Genomic DNA, 25,057 nt, shown 5'->3' on the forward strand with positions numbered 1-25,057 from the left:
CCTTGAACTGAATTGGCTTAGAGTGTATAGTTTATCAGGTGCATAGGTCAATAAGTGCAAAGGTCAGTGGGTGCAATTTTTTGGTCTATGTAGAGTGTGCTTTTGGGGATTTTTAACCAACCTATAAGGCTCTGATATCAAACAGTTCGTGCAAAAATATTATTGCAGGCTTAAGAAACGAGAGATCTAAAGGGACAAGAATCATATATCATGCATAAGAATGGTGTAATATCTTGCTTTGTTCGACTCTAACTTTGAAATTACACTTTCTACTTTAATGATAAATGTATAAATACTTTTTGAAGAAATTTGCCCCAGTCCCTTTCATTTGGACTATAGAATTTAATTCAAGGTCTATAAAGATGTTAGAGACTTAACATTATATTTTTAAAATCTTGAGTTGCTCTACAATAGTGAGAGCCATTGAGACTGTGCTAAAGTATATTTTAACACAATGTAGCAAGCTTCATAACTTGTAGGTAATAGGGAAAGATTTCAAACTGATCAGGATAAACTTAGTTAGATTTACAAATACTATAACTCTACTTTTACTTTTTTAGTTGCTGTGTCATTCTGTGTATCTTAAATTTTAAGAAAAATTTTTGAAGACTACATGGGCATTGTGTCTTTAACTTTCCAGTGACAATGCCTCTTTTTGCGCCCCCTGGTGTTCGTACCTATGTCGACCCTCACACGTACGAGGACCCACAACAGGCCGTCAGAGAATTTACCAAAGAGATTGATGCTTCTTTCATCACCATTGAATCTGTAATTGGAGGAGGTACGTAACTGTTAGATTTTATTCGAAATTATAGATTTTTGATTTGTTTTAGCAAAATAATTAGGGAAAAATTTATAGATTTCAAGTGAACCAAGAGTTTTATATTTTAACAAGGAAGTATATTGGATATCTTAAAATCATAGGTGAATTTGGTGACGTCTGCAAAGGCAAGTTGAGAGTTCCTGGCAAAATGGAGCTGAGCGTAGCTATAAAAACCCTGAAACCTGGTGCATCAGACAAGAGCCGCATGGACTTCCTGACAGAGGCAAGCATCATGGGACAGTTTGACGACCCAAATGTGATCTATCTGGAGGGAGTGGTCACAAAGAGTAATCCCATCATGATTATCACTGAATTTATGGAGAATGGCGCATTGGATCAGTTTTTGAGGGTATGTAGATTTGATCTTTTTTCTAGACATATTTCTTAGATCATTCTATATTTTTTTATTTGTTTAAAACCTGCAGCTTCATCATTTTTAAATGATCAAATGTGAAATAGTTTTTAAAACATGCTGTAAATGTTTTTATTTCCAGACCAATGATGGTAAGTTCACCATCATCCAGTTGGTGGGGATGCTGCGAGGAATTGCTTCTGGAATGAGATACCTCTCTGAAATGGGATATGTTCACAGGGTAAGTGAAAAGAAAACCTCCTTTTGCAAATATATATTCATAATAATTTATTTTAAAGTAAATTCATGTCCTTTTGTATGTTTTCAAATCGCACTTGCTGGCAGTGCCTTGCTGCTCATGAAATATAAAAATCTCAAACAGCATGCCAAAGTAAAATACATAAATAAGTCTTAGTTAAGTTTGTTACTTTTGCATGGACATAAATATGATATGTTTTATTATTTGATTCCCAGGACTTGGCTGCTAGGAATATCTTAGTCAATGACAACCTTGTATGCAAAGTGGCTGACTTTGGCTTGTCAAGAGAAATTGAGAGTGACACAACCGACGGAGCCTACACAACAAGGGTAAGGCCATGTTGCTTTTTGAAGATATTTTGTAAAAGTGATGTAGTTGACTCCTTTCTGGAAATTTTATTACGCATATTGCTGTAAGTTTTGAGCGAAAAGAAACAATCTTATTATGGAAAAATACTTTGTTACATATAGTACCAACAGCTTTCTTTGCCTTCAAAATGGCCTCCACTCACCAGGTGGGGCTAGTGAGGTCACATTGTGCAGTTTGTGTAAGATGTGACAGGACAGGACATGACTTATCACAGATAAAACTCTTCTTTACAGGGAGGTAAGATTCCAGTGAGGTGGACAGCACCAGAAGCAATCTCCTTCCGCAAGTTCACGTCGGCATCTGATGTCTGGAGCTATGGAGTGGTTGCATGGGAGGTGATGTCATATGGCGAGCGGCCATATTGGAACTGGTCGAACCAAGATGTTATCAAAGCTGTGGACAAGGGATACAGGTTGCCCCCTCCTATGGTGAGATTTATAGGTTTATAATTATGATGAAGGGTTTTTTATCTAAAAGCTCTGATTAAATGCAAAATGATTATAAATATTAAGTTTTATAAATGTTATGAAGGGTTTCATTTATAAGTGTTTTGTAGAGTTGTGATGATGTTAGAAATTTGTTTCACAAGTTTACCTTGAGTTGGAAAACCTGTTATTTATCATTTTGTGATGTCAGATAAGATAAAATTTCTGTGAAAAAATGCCATTGCCAAATTAAAATGAAAAAATAACAGAACAATTGAAATTTTACCAATAATAAACAATCTTTTATTTGCTGCAGGACTGTCCCGAGGCCACTCACGTGTTGATGCTGGACTGCTGGCAGAAGGAGAGGAACCAAAGACCAAAGTTTGCCCAGTTGGTGAAGACTCTAGACAAACTCATCCGCTCACCTGAACTCCTGAGAAAACTCGCTAAGTCTAGGTCAGTTTGCCACAAGTATTGGCAGACAGCATGATTAAGAGGCAAAAAAGATTGTAGTGTTTACATTATGACAAAAGTTAAAATGTTAACATTTCACTGAAAAAACTGAAAAGAAAGACATAGCTGGAAAGTGTATTTCAAAAACAGTGTTGCTCCTTGTTCTTGTTTGGTTTTAAAACATAGGAAATATGATATGAAAATACAGCATGACACAAAAAGCCTTCTTAAACCTTTTTTTTTTCACCAAAATGTATCAAGTCATCTTTCTGATACCTGTTTTCATACGATAACCAATAAATCATGTATTTTTAGGCCTCATAACATCTTCGATCCAAGTGTGCCTGATATGACTCGCTTCACCAGCATCGAGGAGTGGCTCTGCAGCATAAAGATGGAGCGTTATTTAGACAATTTCTTGCAAGCAGGTTACGAAAATATGGAACAAGTGTCCAGGATCACAGTCACGGAACTGGCCCATTTGGGCATCACTCTCGTTGGACATCAAAAGAAAATCATGAATAGCATACAGACTCTACGAGCACAGCTAAGCGGTGCTGTTCAAATGTCGGAAGGTTTCCTTGTATGATGAAAGTGGAACAGGGAGCGGAATTTAGGTATTACTGACAAGTCCGAGGTGTCCAATATGGTGACAGTTACTCATGGTTGTGTGTACGTATGTGAATAGATATATACATATACATAAAGAAATATCAAAAACAAGACCATGGATATATTTATATATATATATAGATCACAGATTATGGATATTATCAACCATGAAGTGGATAAAATATCCACGTTGAACTATGGATATGTCATGGATTCTTCACATATGTATATATAATTCTCGGGAACTTGTCAAACAAGTAGAGAAATGAACTACAGCCTGTCTTGCACAAATTTCACAGCAAATGGCTCCACCTGCTGAGCTGTGTCCTGTCTTGCACTGATCACACAGCATGGCCTCGCTAGCACCTCCTGGTGAGTGATGGCAGAGACAGTGCCGTGTGCAACAGACCGTAACATGCGTGGTGCGATTACAAAGTGCTTCTTAGCAACCCTGACCACGCACAAATATAAAAAGCAAGTCCAGATGGAAGGATCACACGATAAATAAGGACCACTTATTCCAAGTACCATCCTCCAAAAGGGTATGTGGATATATTAGCCTGTAGGATAAAAGCGCAGATGGAGATTATTGTAACTCGTACAGGTCAGAGAGAAACCTGTTATGCGCCTGTTCCACATAGACGCTTATCCCAGTGGTAATAAGGTGGAATGCTTGAAACTGCAGCACCTGTTGCTAAGAGTGGGACAGAAATAAATCATTATTAATTGTGATATATCAAGTGTGATTAGACAAATAGGCACTTTATTATGTTATTAGAAGCCAGTGGTGAAGACGAGAGAACCTGTCAACTGATGTTTTAAAAGCTAGATTGTTAATTAGCATAATTATGATACATTCTCTAGGCTTATTTCATACAAAAAATAGATATTAACAGACTATGCCATAAAAAAAATTAGTGTATATGTTAAGTACTTGTTGTTGCCTTAAATATGACGATCATGTAGTTGTTGACTCAGACAAGGATGCCCTATGTAATGGTACATGACTGGTTTCAATGTATGGACTGGTTTCAGATAAACAATCTAGGGACAGAAATAGTTTCTGTTGGGGGGGATTGTTTGTAAAGGATGCTGCCTAGTGGAAGATATTACTTTACTGAAAGGAGGGGTGAAAGCTGGTTTATATGGGCTTGGTGTCAAATAGGTGTTTTACCCTTGGGGGGGGGGGGGGGGAAGGAACTTATTAATTACTTAACCCTGTGACAGAGATTTAAGTGATTCCTTAATGGATTAAAAAACACCACAGCTAGAGAAACAATTATAGAGTGATACATTTGTATTTCGGTTATATTGAATACCTTCCACAAGTTATCAATTTCTTCAAGAATGATGGACTAGTTTTTGGGACTGCATATATTCATATTTGGTGAGGCGGTGTAGAAATTGTGAATCACCACTGGCCACAGCACCGTTTCTCTCATAGAAGATCATTAAAATGTCAGTTATTTTCACGCAGTTATAACAGCACAAATCACTAATAATCAGTTGCAGCAGTAGTGATACAACAAGGACTTATACAGTGGTATTCCGCCTTGTGCCTTCTGGAATTTCTGGAAGATTTTTTATGGTCAGCTTTATGGAGTTGACCATGCTGTGTATGATTTGGATTAAAATACACGGGAATATATCACCTGAAATACTGAAATAATTTGTATACTTTTTATCCAACCTTTTTTAGGAAGGCTACATTAAATATTCAATTAGTTAAATCAGTAAGAGAATGTAATAAGTACATGGCAATATGACATAATTTCCAAGACTTGTCTTTGTATTGTCACTGATGCTGTAACTGACAGTTGTAATGTCACATGCACTTAGGAACAATGGACTATGACAGTGCAAATGCTGTACAGCACACAATGTTACATGTAACGTTGTCAGCAATGTTGTACATATTTTAATCAAATTTTTTTGTGGATTTTTTTTATATGGGTGCCAGCATATACTGCTACTTGTACATAAGTATTTCCATTTTGTATATAGTTATACATACAGTATCAAGGGTATTCTTTTTCTTTGTTGTTTTAGATGTATATATGGTTTATTTATTCCAGTTCGGTATACATGGAATTTTGCAATGAATGTCTTGAAAGGTGAATTACTTACAGGTTAAAACTCCACCAGTGCAAACTGTTGTAGAAATGTTGGCTGTAAATGTACACTATTTTTGATGATGTCATCTTTTGTTGGCAACTTTTGATGATGTCATCATTGCAGTGGTTTGATGATGTCTTCATCATGGATATATTTTGATGACAATTTGATAATGGTTTTATTAGGTTAAGTGTCACAGTCAAGGTGTCAGTCACAGTTTTATATAATCTGTGTATTTTTGTTTCAGTTTTTAAAAGGAAGCGTGTAAAGCTTTATCATGATGAAATGTTTAACTTTGACTTGAACCTCTGTCTGAGATTTATATCTTTTTGTATATTTTTTTCTGCATTTGTTAAAAAACAATGTACTCTTTTAAGAGCATTTTGCAGTTGTACACTTTTAAGTCACAATGCTAATAAGGTCATTATTTTCATGTTTTGTCAGATGCCACTGGCAATGTTTCCTGTAGAATAACTCTGAAAAAAAAAAAACTTATTTAACCAACAGATCTTAAAACATTGACAACACAATACACCAAGAACGCTGGTAGCATTAGTAATGTACCGAAGTGATCGGAATTGTCTCCTTAAATATCTTGCCAATATGACGAACATATAGAACTGGAAAATTATGAGATTTTTTTTTAATCGGATACAATTGAACATCACAAATTGATCGGTTAATAGATAAATAGACTTAACCAATAGATTAATTCCTGATGTTTGATCACTTTTTGCTAAGTATATTATTGTTCTGTTACTAAACCAATATCATACATTTCATAATGTTACCAGTCAATTCACGTGACAAGCAGAATGGTCTATGCAAAGAAAATGACTTAAGAATTTATATCAAGTTCTGTTACCCCAAGTTAATACCAAAGGGTAATGGCTTTTATACATATATACTCCTTCTGTGTATCCAGACAGTGTTGTTGATTGATAGTATATCAGTTTTTGGTCTGATTATGTTTATTCTTCATTAATGATATTGTGCAAGATCTCACCATTATTGAGCATTTTTGAGGCATTGTGAGGCTAACACGATTTAAGTATCAAGTATCCTGTATTATGGAAGAAATACTTATAAATGATGCTGAGTCATCAGTATACAAGTTTCGCATCAGTTGATTTGAGAGGAAATTTGCATATCATTTTAGAACATTGTTTACCTTAATTATACACTTAATGGACTTCTGCATGTCGGCTGAAGCTGCTTTAGTAGTGCTGTTAGAAAAAAAAAACAGACTTGCGAATAGATGATATTATATTGCATCATGCTGTCTGAAATATGAGAGAAATTGTGACACTGTCATTTAACTTGTATATGTGGGCTGCATGTATATACTATTCATTATTTGATACTGCGCCTTGTTGTTCTGTATATGTTCATATCAGTCATTATACATATTGAATAAATATTTTGTACCAAAAAGAACGTTTTTTTTTGCCTGTGGTTCACTTTTCTCTCTGTTTTTTTTTTTTTTTTTAATAAAGAAGAGTGTCACTTTGTTGAACCTGAAAATGAATACAAGATGATGTCTGGTCATTTGCACTTGCTTTCTGTGCATTTTGACCACTTCAGGGTACAAGGGGATTATCGTTATGGGTCTTGATGTCGTTGGCGCGACGTAAGAGAGCATTCACAACAGCAGACCAACAGATGCGAGGATCAAATATGGCTGAACCACTTGAGTGCTTGATGCGCAATCCCCACGGAGGATCAGGGTACTAATGCCCAAATTTTAGTGTGCTCACACATTCACCACTGCTAATATCCCTTTTAAAACGGTCACCGTAATGGGCTATGAATAGCGATTAACACGAATATTCAATTAAACTCAAGTTAGAAGAAATAAATGAGTTAAGCAAAAACTTAAAGGACCGGTGTAACGAAAATGAGGGTCCGTGTAACAGAAAGTCCGCCCTCCGTATAGTTCAAATGGTTAGGATTAACCTGACCTAAGTGGGCCACAGCCTAGGGTGAGGCTTTGGCCTACCTGTGAAAAGGAATGGGAAGCAGACTGTGTATCGTTGGGGAATCTATGTCACGTTACACAGGCCAACCCCCAATACCAAGCATATGGTTCTACCAATATTGATCATAAGTCAACGTCACATTTGAAAATACATTATAAAACATTACAACCCCATTATTTCGTTTCGATATTGGGGGGGGGGTCTGCTTTTTAAAAATCGGTTTACAAGCGTTGAAAAGCCAATTATGAATGAAAAGAAATATATTTATATATATATATATATATATATAGTCCAGCTTAATTCAATCTGAAATACACATTTCAGCCACTGCTCTGTAGTTTGAACAAAAAAAAATGTATTTCTAAATACATTTCTTATATGTAGGCCTATTAATATTGTTAAAGAAACTATTAAAAGTGCTGATCAATCCTATCCAAAACCCGGTCCAATTTGACAAGGTCAACAATAACGTCACCATTCCGTGTTTCTGCTTTATTATAAATTCTCCAATACGACTGATTCAACATATTGCACATGGACCAAAAGATCGAGTGAGCTATACCCGGGGGGATTGGGTTACCCGCACCATCTGACGGAAGTATTTCTACAACGCTGACGTCACTTGAGGCAAAATTTAGATTATAGAGGGCGCCTCCGTGAACACCAATCAGGACGCGCGCACGCCCAAAAACGCTCACAGATGTTGTGAGGTTGTACCTTCCCGGGTAGACTATTACTCTGTCTTTCCGGTATCTTTTCTCTAGGAATGCTAGAACTTCTATCTGGTTCAGCATATTTCTTCCCCCATTATGGCTCTGCTTTCTGGTTAACAAAATGATATATGCCTCCTCACGAGGTACAGGGAGTTTTTCAGGAGCGTTCATGAGTTTGTGTGCATTTTGCCACAGGGTCGGGTGTAACGGCGGCGTAATACACGTGTAGATCATCTTCCTTGCTGCATAAATTCTACCAGCGTGGAAAAGAATCTTATCTTTCCCGATTCCAAGTGCTTCCAAGATCTCCAATATAATTACATCTCTACTTAAAGGTATCAAGATTTTTACGCCTTTGTTCCGCAACAAATCAAGCGCTTGGACAATCTTGGGTAGAATACCGTCTAAGAAATGTTGGAAGGAGGATCCACCGGGAACTATAAGAGGACAGAGAATGTCAACATGGACAGCAGCAGTCGAGGATAAATTTTCTGACTTTATTTCATCAAAAGGGCTCTTCCATCCACAGTTGGATCGACTTATTGACTTATTGAAGATGCCATTGTCAATTATCCGTATTACTCCCCTCAGTTGTTCGGCGCTCTGTTGCATTAGTTCAACGTTGAGAGGATGTTTGTGGAACTTTTCTAAGTCCTCCTCGTCCACACAGTTCGGTTCGGCCATTTTGAATGCGCCATATTTAAATGTCAATTCTCTGGGGAATGTTTCAATTGAAATTGGTTTGCTGCGTCCAACTAGAGGTAAACTTATTTCCGTTTGCTGCACGTGGCTTTTGAAATTGTGGGGTTCGTTAGATTCCTTTATTACTTTGTCTGTATTAGAAGCTTCGATACGTTTGGTGTTCAGATTGTTTAAGGCAAATTCGCTGCCTCGTGTGTACCGTTTCCTGTGTCTGCTGTGTACACCAGGAGAGTTTCTCCTTTCTGGAGTGTCCTCGAGATCACGTGACTTATCTGTATTGTCCCTGTTCATTTTCATATTAATCAATCGAGCTTGAGAGTACATTTTAGTGGAGTCATACTGCTCATTATTTTCCAAATTAGACATACTTTTCTTGTCAGTGACAATAAAGACCCCACTTAGGTAGATTTGTACAAGGATGTAGACTAATAGCGCTACATAGATCACTTGAAGAAGGGGGGCATTTTTAGAAGACATCTTCGAGTAATTTCTGATTGGAACTCTGGAAATGTCAAACGAGTGTCGTTATGGTAATTGCTTTATGGGCCTTGAAACGTCCAAATTGCAAAGCCGATCCTCCTGCAAAACAAGGTAGAGAATTATGAAAATTTACTGAATTAAACACTATACGGTTTTGGTATTGGCGCCGACTGGCATAAATTTGTTCTCATAATGTTTTTATAGTACCATCAAAACGGATCAAAAGCAGGGCGTGGACAGTTTGATATTGACGTAACACAACGGCGACGTTACGTTTCCAGGTTCAACTACTAGAAATCCTCTTATAGCAGTCAACTTGAAGCTCTTGGTAGAAATTCAGCTAATTTGTTTTTAGGGAATTTTCAAAGCCACCTTTAAATGAGAGAACAGGCAGGGTCCAAAAAAGGAAGAGGTTGTAAAGATCACATTTTGTTCACTGACGTAGTATGCCGTTTGTTAGAGAAATAATCTATATGTGAGTGAAAATAATTTTTTCTAAAGTTATAGATAACCTGCGACTGGCTGCATGCTTTGCATCTAATTGAAGATAGGTCACCATGGAGAGAAAGTTACTTCTAACTTCAACATCTTGTAATCATTCTGCACACGTTTGGGAATGGCAATTAATGTTAATAGGCCTTAATTCATGGAAATTTATGTTGACTAGAGGGTCTGGATGTTTGTGTGCCATTATTTAAATGATAGCAAATGTCATGTTTTTATCGCAAGCCTTATAGACGTATTAGTCAACAGCAATAAGACCCCATCCCGATTAGATTGATCTAGCAGGATGGACCCATCTCCGAGGGGTTTCTCGCTAAGCAACATTCAGCTTAAGCGGCTCTAATGTCTGGCATGCCTACTGAAACTGTTAGGGGGTAATTAACTTATCGTTAAGCAGCTTCAGTAGGCGTGCCAGTCATCTTATCCGCTTTAGCTGAAGCAATTTAGCGAGAATCACCTCGAAGATGGGTCGCTCCTGCTAGATTGAATTAGGGGTCTATGGGACCATACCCACATATATTTGGATCTTGTCTTCCTGGGGAGTGTAACTAAATTGCTATCAAACAAACCGGCTTAAACGTCTGTCACGCCTAGTAAAGCTCTTAGGGGGTAATCATCTCTACCCCTAGGTAAGTCCCGTACCCCTTGAAATTGATGACTTTAAGCCTGAATTGAGATCTTACAAAAATAATTATTGATAAAAGTAAATAAATAAATAAATAAATAAATAAATAAATAAATAAACATTTAATTGTGATAGGTGTGTGCCCATGAATTATCAAAGGGGATTTTTTTCTGAAAAGGTGGACTTTTTACTATGAAACCTTCATGTACCTAGATAAAATTTTTCCCGACAAAAAGGGGTTCTTTCGACCCCCCCCCCCCCTCCACCGGCTACGGGCCTGTGTGATAACAGAGTTTCTCAGTCAAACACTGCGGCCACTTTACAGCCGATCTGGCTTTGTTTAAAATCACATCGCCCTCTTAATTACTCAACAGACTGATTTTAATTTACCTTCGTTAAAGCTATTTCAATGATTGTTAATGATGTAATAGAATCAGTTTGTCTCTTTTGTTTCAAATGCGTTTGCTATTTCACTCAAAGCCAAACATATATTCGGTCCTGTTGCCATCGGAATGCATTTATTATATTCACCGAATACTTTTGTCCGCATCTTATATAATTTCTTTTGGGACTAAAATCAGAATATTAAATCGTTCATAATTCTTTGGAAATAATGCAAACTAACTAACTTATGCGGACGCCATTTTGTAACAGGTATGCTCTATGGAATAGTTAACAGATGATGAGGTTTTACTTAAACTAATATTCACTTTAAAGGGTGTACATACCTGTTCTTTACCAAGGACACTATCCCAAGTCGACTAATCAAGTAGTTCCTCTTTCTTAGTTCCTGAAAAAGAGGTTTTAAACTGCCTCAGGTACCCAAGTAAGCCTAAGCCCCCTAGAAGTCACCTGGTTAAAGGGATAACAACCGTTCGTTTCGGGGAAATAACTTGGGGGAAAATGACGATTTTTCTTATTCACCAATGGTTAATGAATCCATTTCGACATTCAAAGTGAATTCATGTTTTTTTTCCTAAAAGGTTTGTTTTGTTTATAATGAATTCTTAATAGATTATTACGGAGGTATAGCAACCTATGAAAGTCCATGTGGTCTGATGGTAAGCATAGACGGCGATAACTGTTGTTTTGTTGGTAAAATGGAGCTTATTATATATATATATATCTGTGAGATTTTAAAAGTATTTTTATCGTTAATGTGAAACTAATTGGAACAATTGTTGTCCCTTTAGCTTTGGCGATATGCTTATTCAAGTTAAGCATGCTCTTATGTAATTTATGTGATTAATTCAAATTAAAAACGATTATGTGCTTGTGGTTCTTTTCATCTTTTTTCATGCCGGCTGTGATTTTCTCTTCCTACTAAGCAAAAGAAATGGCCTGGATTTTTCCATTCCCGGATGTACATTTTATTCATCACATTACATATTTTCCAATTGGGTAATTTGTTTTTAAAGTGCACATCAATGACTAACGAATTCATTAGTGGTGTAATTAAAATACTTTCATTCCCAAACTGATTTTTAAACTCTACCTAAACGCACTTAACACCAGATTCAGTGAAAATTATCCCTAACTGCAGAATTAAAATCAGACCACCTGTAATCACTGTGTAGATATCTAGGTAAAGTTTTAAAAATAATAGACGAACTGCTATGCGCAGAATTTCTAATGTATTCTGCATTTACATCACATAACATTAACGAATGATAATCAATCCAGCCAGCCATTGGTGTTTGTCACGTAGACGTCTCTGGGTTCGTTCACAATTAATCTATCGTACCAACTTGTGCGCACCAAGTCCACGGGGAGACTCTCGCTGAATGCAATCGGACTGACAGCAGGCCCGTAGCCAGAAATTTCAAAAGGGGGGTTCTTTTTCAGAAAAAGTGGACCTTTTCCTAAAAAAAAACTTCATGTACCTAGATCAAATTTTACCCAGAGTGGACCTTTTCCCAACAAAAGGGGCGGTTTTTTCGAACACCCCGAACACCCCCCCCCCCCCCCCACACACACACACTGGCTACGGGCCTGGACAGATAAACACGCCTTCTCCTGGCGTTGAGTGGAACTAAGATCTAATATATCCGTTTATTAGATCTTAGAGTGGAATAAGGAAAGGTTGGGGATTATTTGCCTTAATTTTTCGGCCTGACATGCTGACGGTAAGGGTACCGTTAGCAATGGCTAAAACCTCCCTGCACTCCTAGGTCTAGGCCATGTTTTCTGTCTGGCATGGTAAAAAAGTGCATTTTATTCCGATTCCTTATTACTATATTCAAATATGTTTCTTTGCGCTACATACGCTACGTATACATTTGTCTGGTCTTGAACTTTCGTAAAATATGCTAGAGCTTATGAAGACCATTTCTATTATCATAAACGATACCGACTGTGCTTAACACCCAGCACGTAGGGGTTAAAGCAGAGATAAAGTTTCTGGTCTGCCAGAGAAAGATATTTTCATTTGTTATCTGTCAGCGCTTCATACGGCATGCGTCTAAATCCGCCACTGCACAGTAATGGAACCGACCAACGGACTGCCATTCCTGTCACAGCGGCATAGATTGTCATCGCCTTGCAACACTCTGAGTGGCACAGAGGTGACACAAAGGTGACAAGCCTTGCAACACTCTGAGTGGCACAGAGGTGACACAGAGGTGACAAGCCTTGCAACGCTCTGAGTGGCACAGAGGTGACACAGAGGTGACAAGCCTTGCAACGCTCTGTGTGGCACAGAGGTGACAAACCTTGCAACACTCTGTGTGGCACAGAGGTGACACAGAGGTGACAAGCCTTGCAACACTCTGAGTGACACAGAGGTGACAAGCTGAGTGGCATAGAGGTGACATAGTAAGTAATAAGGTCAGGGTGGACAGGCTGCAGAAAATTTATGGGAGTGGTTTATGACAAAAACATGTTTGTGAGAACTGAGGGAAAGATGTCCATGACGCGTCTGAGAGCATGTATGCTATATGGGATGGAAAAAAGTAAAAGAAAAAGCAAAAAAAAAAAAAAAAAAAAAAAAGGCTTAATTTATCACCATATGTTGAACCTGATTAATTCACACCAATCACGAGACAGGAAAAACACATGATTTTGTACCAGTTGGTCACAAAATCACTGAAGCAGAAAATTTAAACATCCGAGTGGTCAGCGCACTCTCTTATGACCAAACAAGTGCATTTGTACTCGTTTATATGGTTGGAATCGATTCTCGGTTTAAAAAAAAAAAAAAAAAAAAAAAAAAAAAGGCAGCAAAGCTGTCAAATGTACAGACAAAAAGCAGAAAATAACAATGCACAAAATAGGCTACTGTCAATTCCGATGCAAAAGTACATTATGCTTAACTGCAGATTCAAAATCAAATTTCCTCCATTTTGAGATTCTGAACATAGTGAATGATTGAATCTGACAAACTGCAAAGATATCAGTTTATTTCCATTTTTGAAACTTTATTACACAATACACGATTACAAGTTTACCATCATTTTATCACATAATCAACTAACAATGTTGTAAAGATGCAGGAAATGTCACATAAACACTTTTACGTATCTTATTAGTTAAATAATGAGACTGTTAACATGCCTAAGAATTGAATCTGAGGAAATGTGAAAAAAACAGCATAACTTCTAAAATAATGGCCCGATTATGCTGATTTTCGAACTCTACCTGCGGTTTAGTAAGATTGACCACTCCTGTGAGTTTAATGACAATTGGCTTATCTGTTTTTCTTATATTGTGTTTTCAGTGTTGCATATATGCTGAAAAGTGTAAAAACAGCATAACTTCTACAATAATGGCCTAGTCATGCTGATTTTCGAACTTGACCTGCGTTTTATGAATATTCATCAGCTCTGTAAATATAAAGCCAAGAAGTAAAACTGTCTTCCACTTATCGTGTTTACGCTGAAAGTGCACGGCGACAGCGACGACGGCGACGACAGCAACGACGGCGACGACAGACGCAGGTGATGGCAATATGTACAGACACATCTGTGTCTGTACATAAAAAAAATACAAGAAAGTTTTCTGATGCGTTTTCATTGACTGTATATCCAGCTGAATTCATACAATGAAATACATATTTAAGCTACTGCTCTGTAGTTTGAATAACAAAAATACTTCTGTTAAAGAAACTATTACAAGCGCTGATCAATCCTATCCAAAACCCGGTCCAATTTGCCAAGGTCAACAATTAAGTTACCATTCCGTGTTTCTGCTTTATTATAAATTCTCCAATACGACTGATTCAACATATTGCACATGGACCAAAAGATCGAGTGAGCTATACCCGAGGGGATTGGGTTACCCTCGCCATCTGACGGAAGTATTTCTACAACGCTGACGTCACTTGAGGCAAAATTTAGATTATAGAGGGCGCCTCCGTGAACACCAATCATAAGCCGCGCACGCCCAAAAACGCTCACAGATGTTGTGAGGTTGTACCTTCCCGGGTAGACTATTACTCTGTCTTTCCCGTATCTTTTTTCTAGAAACGCCTGTACTTTTATCTGATTCAGCATCTTTCTTCCTCCATTATGACTCTGCTTTCTGGTTAACAAAATGACATATGCCTCCTCACGAGGTACAGGGAGTTTGTCAGGAGCGTTCATAAGTTTGTGTGCATTTTGCCACAGGGTCGGGTGTAACGGCGGTGTAATACAAGTGTAGATTATCTTCCTTGCTGCATAAATTCTACCAGCGTGGAAAAGAATCTTATCTTTTCCGATTCCAAGTGCTTCCAAGATCTCCAATATAATTACATCTCTACTTAAAGGTATCAAGATTTTTACGCCTTTGTTCAGCAATAAATCAAGGGCTTGGACAATCTTGGGTAGAATACCGTCTAAGAAATGTTGAAAGGAGGATCCGCCGGGAACCATTAGAGGACAGAGAATGTCAACATGGACAGCAGCAGTCGGGGATAAATTTTCTGACTTTATTTCATCAAAAGGGCTCTTCCATCCACACTTAGAACGGCTTATAGACTTATTGAAGACGCCATTGTCAATTATCCGTAATACTCCCCTCAGTTTTTCGGCGCTCTGTTGCATTAGTTCAACGTTGTGAGGATGTTTGCGGAACTTATTTAAGTCCTCCTCGTCCACACAGTTCGGTTCAGCCATTTTGAATGCGTCATATTTAAATGTCAATTCTTTGGGGAATGTTTCAATTGAAATTGGTTTGCTGCGTCCAACTAGAGGTAAACTTATTTCCGTTTGCTGCACGTGGCTTTTGAAATCTTGCGGTTCGTTAAATTTCTTTATTACTTTTTCTGTATGAGAAGCTGTGATATGTTTGGTGTTCAATTTGTTTAAGGCAAATTCGCTGCCTCGTGTGTAGCGTTTGCTGTGCATACTTTTTAAATCAGGTGAGTTTCTCCTTTCTGGAGTGTCCTCGGGATCACGTGGCTTATCTGCATTGTCTCTGCTCATTTTCATATAAATTAATCGAGCTTGAGAGTACACTTTAGTGGAGTCATACTGCTCATTATTTTCCAAATCAGACATACTTTTCTTGTCAGTGGCAATGAAAACCCCACTTAGGTAGATTTGTACAAGGATGTAGAATAATAGCGCTACATAGATCACTTGAAGAAGGGGTGCATTTTTAGAAGACATCTTCGAGTAATTTCTAACTGGAACGCTGGATATGCCAAACGAGTGTTGTTATGGTAACTGCTCTCTGGCCTTGAAACGTCCAAAACGCAAAGTCAATCTTCCTGCAAAACAATTCAGAGAATTATGGATATTTGCTGAATTCTAATTCACTATATGGTTTTGGTATTGGCGCCGACTAGCATAAATTTGTTCTCATGATGCTTTTATAGTATACCATCATCAAAATGGATTAAAAGTAGGGCGTGGATAGTTTGATATTGATATAACAGTACACAACGGCAATGTTACATTTCCAGGGATAAACCAACTAAAAGCAAAACATCCCTTAACACTTGGTAGTAGTTGAGCTAAAAGGTTCATTAGTTTGGTAGTTAAATCACAAACAGTAATTATTTGGTACAGCCAGATTTTTTCTCACCGTTAGCTTAAGGCAAACCCGGTCAACATGACTTATGAAGAGAAGACTCAGGAGAATAAAGGTATGTTCCTAATGATACTACCTTACCAGGTAGATCCAACCCCGCGGGAACTATCGCTGAATGCAATCAGGTTAACAGAATAACACGTCCCCTTTTATTTTCTCAACGTATTCGTATGATCACCAACTTTTCTGTATTCAAATCATCGCTGGGAAGTAGTTACAGTGGGAATTAGCCCTAAGACGCTGGGTGATGCTCTTACTGTGTGTGATTACCCACCTTGGGATTTGAAACTGAAACCTGGTAAGAAATGGACTGAACCAACCGGCTGTGGCTTTAACAGATACAGTCAACACGAGTCAGCTAGGCGGGTAGGGAATACCCCCCCTCCCTTTAATCACCAATCACCAAGATTAAAACAGCTCAAACACTAATCACCAAGATATATTCAGGCCAATCACCAAGAAATCCTGAATCACGTTTCACGCAGAATATTGGGCTCAAAAAACGCACCACGCTCGAAAAATAAGTCCAATCACGCAGAAAGGTATTCCCTACCCTCAGCTAGGCCTTCTCCCTTACCTCGGACAATGAGGCCATGTTTGCGTTACAGTTTTTGGCTTTGTGTGTGCACAGCATTATGCAAAAAAGCCACGAACGGATTTTGATGAAATTTTAAAGATAAGTCACAAGTAGACCAAACAAGAGGTGGATAGTTTTGGTGATTTATTTATTCAAAGTTAATTATTATTCAATTATTTGTGTCAGCTGAGGTTGGGCCCTCTGAGCTCTTTTCTGGTTGTAAAGGAAGGAATTTCCGAAATGGTGTGAAGGATCCTCGAAAAGCATAATATCAACAAAGCTTTTAAAGCCTTAGCAACATCACGTCCGGCTTTGCCGAGTCCACAAATGGCACTCGGGTGTCTCCGGCGCATTTTTGTTGCCGACAGAGGCGTTTAGGCCTGATTCTTTGAATTACACATCGGAATTACAAAAGAACGATAGGACTTAGAAAATTGTCAAAAGTCGTCTTATGTAGCATTTAGGGGTTAAATAGTTTTTGAAGTGTATGTAAGGTTTTATAAGAAGCTCTTCAAACCCATGGAGTGTACCTTTAAATCACGCAGTGAATATTCAGGCCCCTAAAAGGAAGAAGTTGTAAAGATCACATTTTACTCTTTGTTCACTGACGTAGTATGCCGTTTGTTAGAGAAAAAAAAACTTTTTGTGAATGATGATAATTTTTTCTAAAGCTATGTATATAAGCCGCGAGTGGCTGCATGCTTTGCATCTAATGGATGACACATCACCATGAAGATCGAGAAAGATACTTCAGCATCTTGTTATCATTCGAACACACACGAACTCACGGTCACCTTTAACTGTTATAGTATCTTTTTCTATAACAGAGTACCGTGAACTGTCAAAATTGTTGACTACAAACCATCATCTTTATAGCTGGACTTAATCATCCTTGTGTTAGCTGACCTTGCGAGGAAGTTTATTGGAATGTATTTCTAAAAAGCAAGTTAGGAAAATTCAATAGTTCACTAAAGGCACAAAACAACTATCACTTTTACTCTAAAACACCTTTCTTCATATTTTGATAAAATACGTTACGGTATTGATATCTATTAATTTTTTCCGGAAGTAATGAACAATAGAACATCAGGATGATGGTGGGGTATTCATTATAATACTTTATTTAAGCTTTCATCACATGCAGGTTATTTCGGTACCGATAGTCCGAATATTCTACAATTCGCACCGCTTTAGTCGCCGACTAACCCCAAGCCCATTTTGGAATTAACCGCTAACTGTAATTCAAACAGCACAAGACGTGTTTTAGTTATTTATATAAAAAAAAGGTTTCAAAACATTATATAATGTTTTCCAGAATGTTATAAACACGCTGATAAAACTCCACAAAATGACATTATCATAAAATTTTGTAGAAACGGTCTTCGAATCTTTTTACAAATTATAACGTTACTATACGTCATTTTGCATGGAGTTAAAACACCCATAACGGTACCATAATGTTCTTCTACACCATTACCAGCATGTAACCATCTGATAACGTCGTGAAAACGTTATTTGTTATTTGGATCATTACTTAATGGTATATATGAACCGAGCATCGGTGGAGCGTGGGCTGCCAGTAACACAAATAAACCACTTCTACTAGATTCTTATACGACTCAAATAAAGTCGACATGCCAAGGGACAAACTAAATAAATTATTTGATCAGCCATAAAAGAGCTTTAGACTGCTCTGTAAATTTTTGGTCAGAAATTTAACCTATTTATGTGACCTACTTTCCTGCCCCATGTATATATAGGATAGTAAGCTAGCAGAAAAATCCATTCAAATATCATTTTTCGGGTAATATTAATCAATGCCTTCTGGTAATTTTCTTAATTATACTTTTTGAAACTATACACTGGCGTTTGGTTGGTTTATGAGCAAAAAATTGACTTTGTATGCATCTTTAATAGGCCTATTTGAAATAAGCAAGCGATACTGCAAGGAAGGACACCAAGCGTTCGAGCAGACTGCATGCTCCACGCCTTCAACAGCTCCTTACGTTTACAAGGGGAAGTGTTAAGCCAAATTGTTGAGACTTGTAATAAACTTATGGGACCGGTGAAACTAATCACATAGCTAAAAGTGCGACACTTCTAAGCATGTTAAACATTTTTATTTCTTCTGAAAGAAGCTTGAAAAACTAAACTTGTTGTTCAGCTACGCTCTACCAGGGCGACAGACTGATTTTTCACAGATATTCACAGATATGTCTCTAGATAAATAGACAGTCAATTTGGTCTGATGTCGCCTCAGCAAAAAATGTCCACAATAACTGCAGCCCTGGTAGAGGGTATTGTTCAGCAGCTCCACGCGTTTAGGAATTCCACACCTATAGCAGCTCTATATGTTTAGCAGCCTCACGCGCTTAGCAGGGGAAGTGCTTAGCCAATGTGCTTAGCTTGTGATAGGCTTATTATAGATTCATATACCGGTGAAGCTAAGCACATACATTGTAGCTAAACGTGTAACACTGCCAACGTGTCTAGCATTTTCTTCCGTGAGACGCTTAAAAAGCTATACGTGCTTAGCTTTTACACATATTTCTAAATGCGTATAGGTGCTTAACGTATGTTGTATGTATTTTAACGCTAAACACTGTTTTTACAGTGTAGTCTCACTAGATTACTGTCAGCTTAGTCAGCTTAAATATCTGTCCCGCCTACTAAAAGCTGTAAGAAGGCAATAAACTTCCGTGCGCGGTCGGCTGACTGCAATTTAGCGTGAACCCCCATGGAGTTAGGTCGATCTAGTTGGATCGATCTAAACTCTGGGAATGCGCTCTAAGACTGGGTTCCCATCCCTAGAGCGATCTAACAGGATCGGTCCATCTCCACGGGGCCCCTCGCTAAATTGCTTTCAGCCCAAGCGGCTAAGTCGTCTGGGGAGCCCACTGAAGCTGCTAAACGCCTACTAAAGCTGTTAATTACTCCCCTTCTCAGCCTCAGCAGGCATGACAGACATCTAAGCCGCCCAAGTGTATTGCAATTAAGCGAGAATCCCCCCCGGAGATAGTTCGATCCAAAGTTGGTACGGCAGTCTCTGGGAATGGTCTCTAAGTCATTGAATGGATACTGAATTTACATTTCCATCTTTCTTAGTGCCTACATTTAAAAAATGCGCAGAGCATTATGTTCAATGCATTATTTTACATGTACTTGCAGTTTTTTATTTCGTATTGGGAATGTTTGTAGGTGATATGTGTAGACTACATGTAGTAGAAAAGGAAAGGGGGGTCGGTCAAAAGAACCACAGTTTTGGACGAAAAAGTCCACTCTGAATCAAAAGCTGTGTCAACGATGTAGTTTAAAAAAGTCCTTTACCCCTTGAAATTGGTGACTTTAAGCCTGAATTGAGGTCTTACAAAAATAATAATTAATAAAAGTAAATAAATAAACATTAAAATGTGATAAGCCCGTAGCCAGAAGGGGGATCTTTTTCTGAAAAGGTGGACATTTTACCATGAAACCTTAATGCGCCCAGATAAAATTTTACCCAGACGGGACCTTTTCACGACAAAAAAGGGTTTTTTTTCGCCCCCCCCCCCCCCTCCCCCGGCTACGGGTCTGTAGGATAACCTACAGTCACCAGTTTCTCACTCAAACGTTGCGGTCACTTTATGTACAGACGACCTGACGACCTGACGACCTGACTTTGTTTAAAATCACATTGTCCACTTAATTACTTAACATACTGATTTTAATATACCTTAGTTAAAACAATTGCGATGAATGTTAATGATGTTATAGAATAACTTTGTCTCTTTTGTTTCAAATGTGTTTGCCATTTCGCTCCAAGCCGAACATATTCGGTCTTGCCACCATCAGAATGCATTTATAATATTCACTGCATACTTTTGTCAGCATCTTATATAATTTTTTGCAACTTAAATTAGAATATGAAATCGTTCATAATTCTTTGGAAATAATGTAAACTAACCAATTTATGTTGACGCCATTTTGTGACAGGTAATGCTCTATGGAATAGTTAACAGATGAACATGTTTTACTTGAATTAATATTCACTCTACGGGGTGTACATACCTGTTCTATTCCAAGGACACTATCCCAAGTCGACTAATCAAGTAGTTCCTCTTTCTTAGTTCCTGAAAAAGAGGTTTTAAACTGCCTCAGGTACCACAGTAAGCCTAAGCCCCTTAGAAGTCAGCAGCCGTACCTGGTTAAAGGGATAACAACCGTTCGTTTCGGGGAAATAACTTGGGGGAAAATGACGATTTTTCTTATTCACCAATGGTAAATGAATCCATTCCGACATTCAAAGTGAATTCATGTTTTTTTATAAAGTTTGTTTTTTTTTTAATAATAAATTCTTGAGAGATTATTACGGAGGTATAGCCATCTATGAAAACCCATGTGGTCTGATGGTAAGCACAGATTGCGATAACTGTTGTTTTGTTGGTAAAATGGAGCTCATTATATGTGTATATATATGTGAGTTTTTAAAATATTTTTATAGTGAATGTGAAACTAATTGGAACAATTGTTATCTCTTTAACTTTGGCGATATGCTTATTCAAGATAGGCATGCTTTTATGTAATTTATGTGATTAATTCAAATTAAAAACGATTATGTGCTTCTGATTTTAATTCTGCAGTTAATCTGGTTTTAAGTGCGGTTAGGAAGACGAACTGCTACGCGCAGAATTTCTAATGCATTCTGCATTTACATCACATAACATTAATGAATGATAATCAATCCAGTCAGCCATTGGTATTTGTCACGTAGGGTTCGTTCACAATTAATCTATCGTACCAGCTTGTGCGCACCAAGTCCACGGGGAGACTCTCGCTGAATGCAATCAGACTGACAGATTAGCACGCCCTCTCCTGGCGTTGAGTGGAATACGGAAAGGTTGGTGATTATTTGCCTTACTTTTCGGCCTGACATGCTGACGGTAAGGGTACCGTTAGCAATGGCTAAAACCTCCCTATACAAGCCTAGGTGCAGGCCATGTTTTCGGTCTAGCATGGTAAAATGTGCATTTTATGCTGATTCCTTATTACTATATCCAAATATGTTTTTACTTACGCTACTTATGTGTGTGTCTGGTCTTAAACTTTCGTAAAATGTGCTAGAGCTTAAAAAGATTATCATTCCTATTATCATAAACGATACCTGCTGTGCTTGGCACCCAGCACTCAGGTCTTAAAGCAGAGATAAAGTTCCTGGTCTGGCAAAGAAAGATATTTTCGTTTGCTAGCTTTCAGCGCTTCATACGGCATGCTGGGCTATAACCTCCCCAGGGACGTAGTTGCAACTTACTTGGCTGTTTGTTTTTTCTTTTACTTAGTGACACATATGCTTTAAAATATTCAGATGTTAAGACGGAGCTTGCGTTTAAGACAGAATTTTTAAGTTAAACGAGACTTACTTGTAAGTTGAAGTTGGACTGGAATTCTGTCTTAAAAGCAAGCAAGCGAAGTCTTAACATCCCACCCTTCCCACCTCTCATGGGATTTATCTTGTGATACATGTGTCACTAAGTTATCTTTAAAATATGACGCGAGACTCTGCGAGATGTGGGACTGCGCTCTTCAGATGTTGAGACTTCGCTTGCTTGCTTTTAAGACAGAATTCCAGTCCAACGTCAACTTACAAGTAAGTCTCGTTTAACTTAAAATTATATTAGTTATACATGTACTATTTAAAACTCTATGTTGGCATTTGGTTGGCTTTTGTGGAAAAATTGACCTCATATGCATCTATCAAATAAGAAGTTTTTGACATATATTATTGCCATAAAATCAAAAATCAGATAATACTTTGGCAAGTAATTACTACAATTACTTCAATCACTGATACCAGATACAAATGAATGATGAAAAACTTTGGTTCTAATGGCTATAAGAAGATTGTCCCTCAGGTTTGTTTCAAGACACATATGAAAGCTGTTATAAAATACGGCTTAAAATGTGTGCTAATTGAGTACGCCTGCCATGAATAACGAATAATATCTTGATCACTGTAGCCACATACAAATAATCTTCCAGACAACGTAAGCACTGTGTCATTACTAAAAAGATTTTACCAAAAGCCGGGTTTCGCCAGTTTTTCAAAAAAAAAAAAAAAAAAAAAAAAAAAAAAATTGGACTGATGTGAGACGATGTTGACACGAGGTATAGCGACCAGGACCCTCTTATAAATGTCAGGTAGATAGACGCCACCGTTATGTTTGATAATTTTCATTTATTATCTAACTGCCAAGGTAATGAACATTTTGCTAAAAAAAAAAAGATTATCACTAGTGAGTTACTGATTTTATCTTGATAGCAATCGTGAGCTCTTCCCATCTTTGAAAAGAACTGAATGAACGATTAAAAGTGCAACTGGCCACTTGGTTTGCTCAGAGATCCCTTCTTTCAGATTTTTGAGCCACATCTCTCATCTCTCATATGCAGTCCTCATTGTGTATTGATGGTAATTGCTGTGTGCGACCACTAGTCTCGGTTTTGTCAGCACGAACGCCGAATTACTAAAGAACCACAATTTCACAATTTCATGGCACGAACTTTAAATTAGTGACCACGAACAACGTATCAAATTGTTTGTACGAACTCTATAAAGCACGCAGTAGTTTACCAAGTGTATTTGACAGGGTTGTTATTATGTGTTTAAGTCAAAATAACTCTTCGTTTTGGTCAAAAATTGGCTTTTCCGGGAGTAAACGGCAATTTTCCCATACTTACCAATGGTTAACGACCCCTACTTAAAACTGCGGGAAAAGCAGACAGCATTAAATGTGTTAAAGGGTTTGCTTCATGCCGTCAGAATGGCCTGAACGGAACATATTCTTCAGAAAACATGCCCAACTAACGATATCTTTATCCAAATACACAAATTAAAAGCTCATTTTGTAAATTTTTGGCTTTAAAAAACGTCCTATTTGCTCGGCCTGGGAGTTAATGAGCTACGTGGTCACGTGGTCCAATGACGACAATCGAGCCACTGGAGAACAGAGCGTGCTTAGCTGTCAAACTGAGCTGCATTGTCTACCTGTAAGATGACTTCTCTGGCTTTTGATAAAAGTTTATACTCATTCAAATCTCTTACCCGAGGGGTCTAAATCCTCGTGAAGCTGTGTAAAACCATTTCCCGTCTAGTCATTTCTTTAACAAGCATTTCATTATGTTATCCCAAGTTGTATAAAACACTGCATTTGAATGAGTTAAGGGAAATGTTGATTATTGCTTATGAGGTCCATGTTATTTGTGAAATTCAATTTATTTTATTAAACCGCTGACACTCCGTCTTGCATACTTTTATTAAACTGAGGTAAACAATGCCCGTTACCTTTACAAGTCCTATCTTAATCATCCATCTAACTGGAACTTCCTTTACCTCTTAATTAGAGGGTTAAACGGCATTCAATTTGTCTTGCTTGTATCGAACGCACTCTCTATCTAAGCTTTACTCCAGTTATCTCAGGTAAAAATCTACCTGTGCGTTAGTTACAAAGCGCAGCTCCCGTAGACCTGGGGGTACTAGATAAAATCTGAACACCAGGTTTATCGAGGAGCTAGAGAAAGAAAGGAAGAATTTTTCCTGCACAACTTCATAGGAATTTTAACACGGACTTGATCCAGCTTAGACCTCCAAACTAACAGGGTGACATGGGCAATTTTCACACACAAATCATAAAACTATATTTCAGTTAACCGCCTTTAAAATAAATATACCGTTCTGGGTAAATTAAAATAGTTATTAAATCGCAAGAATATTTTTGACTTAAATGATGATTTTATTATTAATGGAAATTAAGCTACTATATGAGGTACATTTACTGTGATTACGCTGTCCTTCATGTTTTGCGTAAGTCTACATTTTGCTGTATGTGCTTGTAATCTTTTTAAATATGTGCGTACAATTTTTGCAGGTCTGGTTACCCCCCTGTTATGTGATGAGAGTATTAATTTGGCAATTAGTTCCTTAGCTTATTTGAATAGAATTGCAGTGTAAAATTTTCAACAAGATGTTGGCGAAATAGCCCATTACTCTTTGTAGGTATTTCCCCCGTCAAAGTTTGTCTAAA

At 37.7% G+C, this 25,057-nt stretch overlaps 3 protein-coding genes across 10 annotated transcripts in view; 1 reads left to right on the top strand and 2 right to left on the bottom strand.

The window, feature by feature from the left end:
- The window catches only part of LOC106159654 (ephrin type-B receptor 1-B), a 106,843-nt gene extending 99,995 nt beyond the window's left edge, over window positions 1-6,848 (top strand). For all 4 annotated transcript variants that reach the window (XM_013535981.2, XM_013535982.2, XM_013535985.2 and 1 more), the window contains 7 exons: window positions 641-781; window positions 925-1,172; window positions 1,318-1,416; window positions 1,650-1,763; window positions 2,037-2,231; window positions 2,545-2,687; window positions 3,000-6,848. In XM_013535981.2, the coding sequence (XP_013391435.2) occupies window positions 641-781; window positions 925-1,172; window positions 1,318-1,416; window positions 1,650-1,763; window positions 2,037-2,231; window positions 2,545-2,687; window positions 3,000-3,273 (1,214 nt within the window). In that variant the 3' untranslated portion in view covers window positions 3,274-6,848. The remainder of the gene's footprint in view (window positions 1-640; window positions 782-924; window positions 1,173-1,317; window positions 1,417-1,649; window positions 1,764-2,036; window positions 2,232-2,544; window positions 2,688-2,999) is intronic.
- A 777-nt stretch (window positions 6,849-7,625) lies between these two features.
- LOC106159646 (uncharacterized) lies at window positions 7,626-11,464 on the bottom strand. Its single transcript, XM_013535971.2, has 2 exons — window positions 11,143-11,464; window positions 7,626-9,384 (listed from the first exon to the last, which is right to left on the bottom strand). The coding sequence occupies exon 2, from the start codon at window positions 9,280-9,282 to the stop codon at window positions 7,801-7,803; it is 1,482 nt and encodes a 493-aa protein (XP_013391425.2). The 5' UTR covers window positions 9,283-9,384; window positions 11,143-11,464; the 3' UTR covers window positions 7,626-7,800.
- A 2,957-nt stretch (window positions 11,465-14,421) lies between these two features.
- On the bottom strand, window positions 14,422-21,197 carry LOC106159645 (uncharacterized). 5 transcript variants are annotated; one of them, XM_013535968.2, is made up of 2 exons: window positions 21,051-21,197; window positions 14,422-16,103 (listed from the first exon to the last, which is right to left on the bottom strand). In XM_013535968.2, exon 2 carries the CDS (start codon window positions 16,000-16,002, stop codon window positions 14,521-14,523), a length of 1,482 nt encoding a protein of 493 aa, XP_013391422.2. In that variant the 5' UTR covers window positions 16,003-16,103; window positions 21,051-21,197; the 3' UTR covers window positions 14,422-14,520. The 5 variants fall into 5 exon arrangements, with proteins under 5 accessions (XP_013391422.2, XP_086852297.1, XP_013391423.2 ...); XM_086996171.1 differs by lacking the exon at window positions 21,051-21,197 and adding an exon at window positions 17,004-17,140; XM_013535969.2 differs by lacking the exon at window positions 21,051-21,197 and adding an exon at window positions 16,935-17,081.
- Window positions 21,198-25,057: the final 3,860 nt, after the last annotated feature.

This window comes from Lingula anatina, chromosome 9, assembly GCF_051362555.1.
Source record: "Lingula anatina isolate TDL-2025a chromosome 9, LinAna3.0, whole genome shotgun sequence".
Lineage (NCBI taxonomy): Eukaryota > Metazoa > Brachiopoda > Lingulata > Lingulida > Lingulidae > Lingula > Lingula anatina.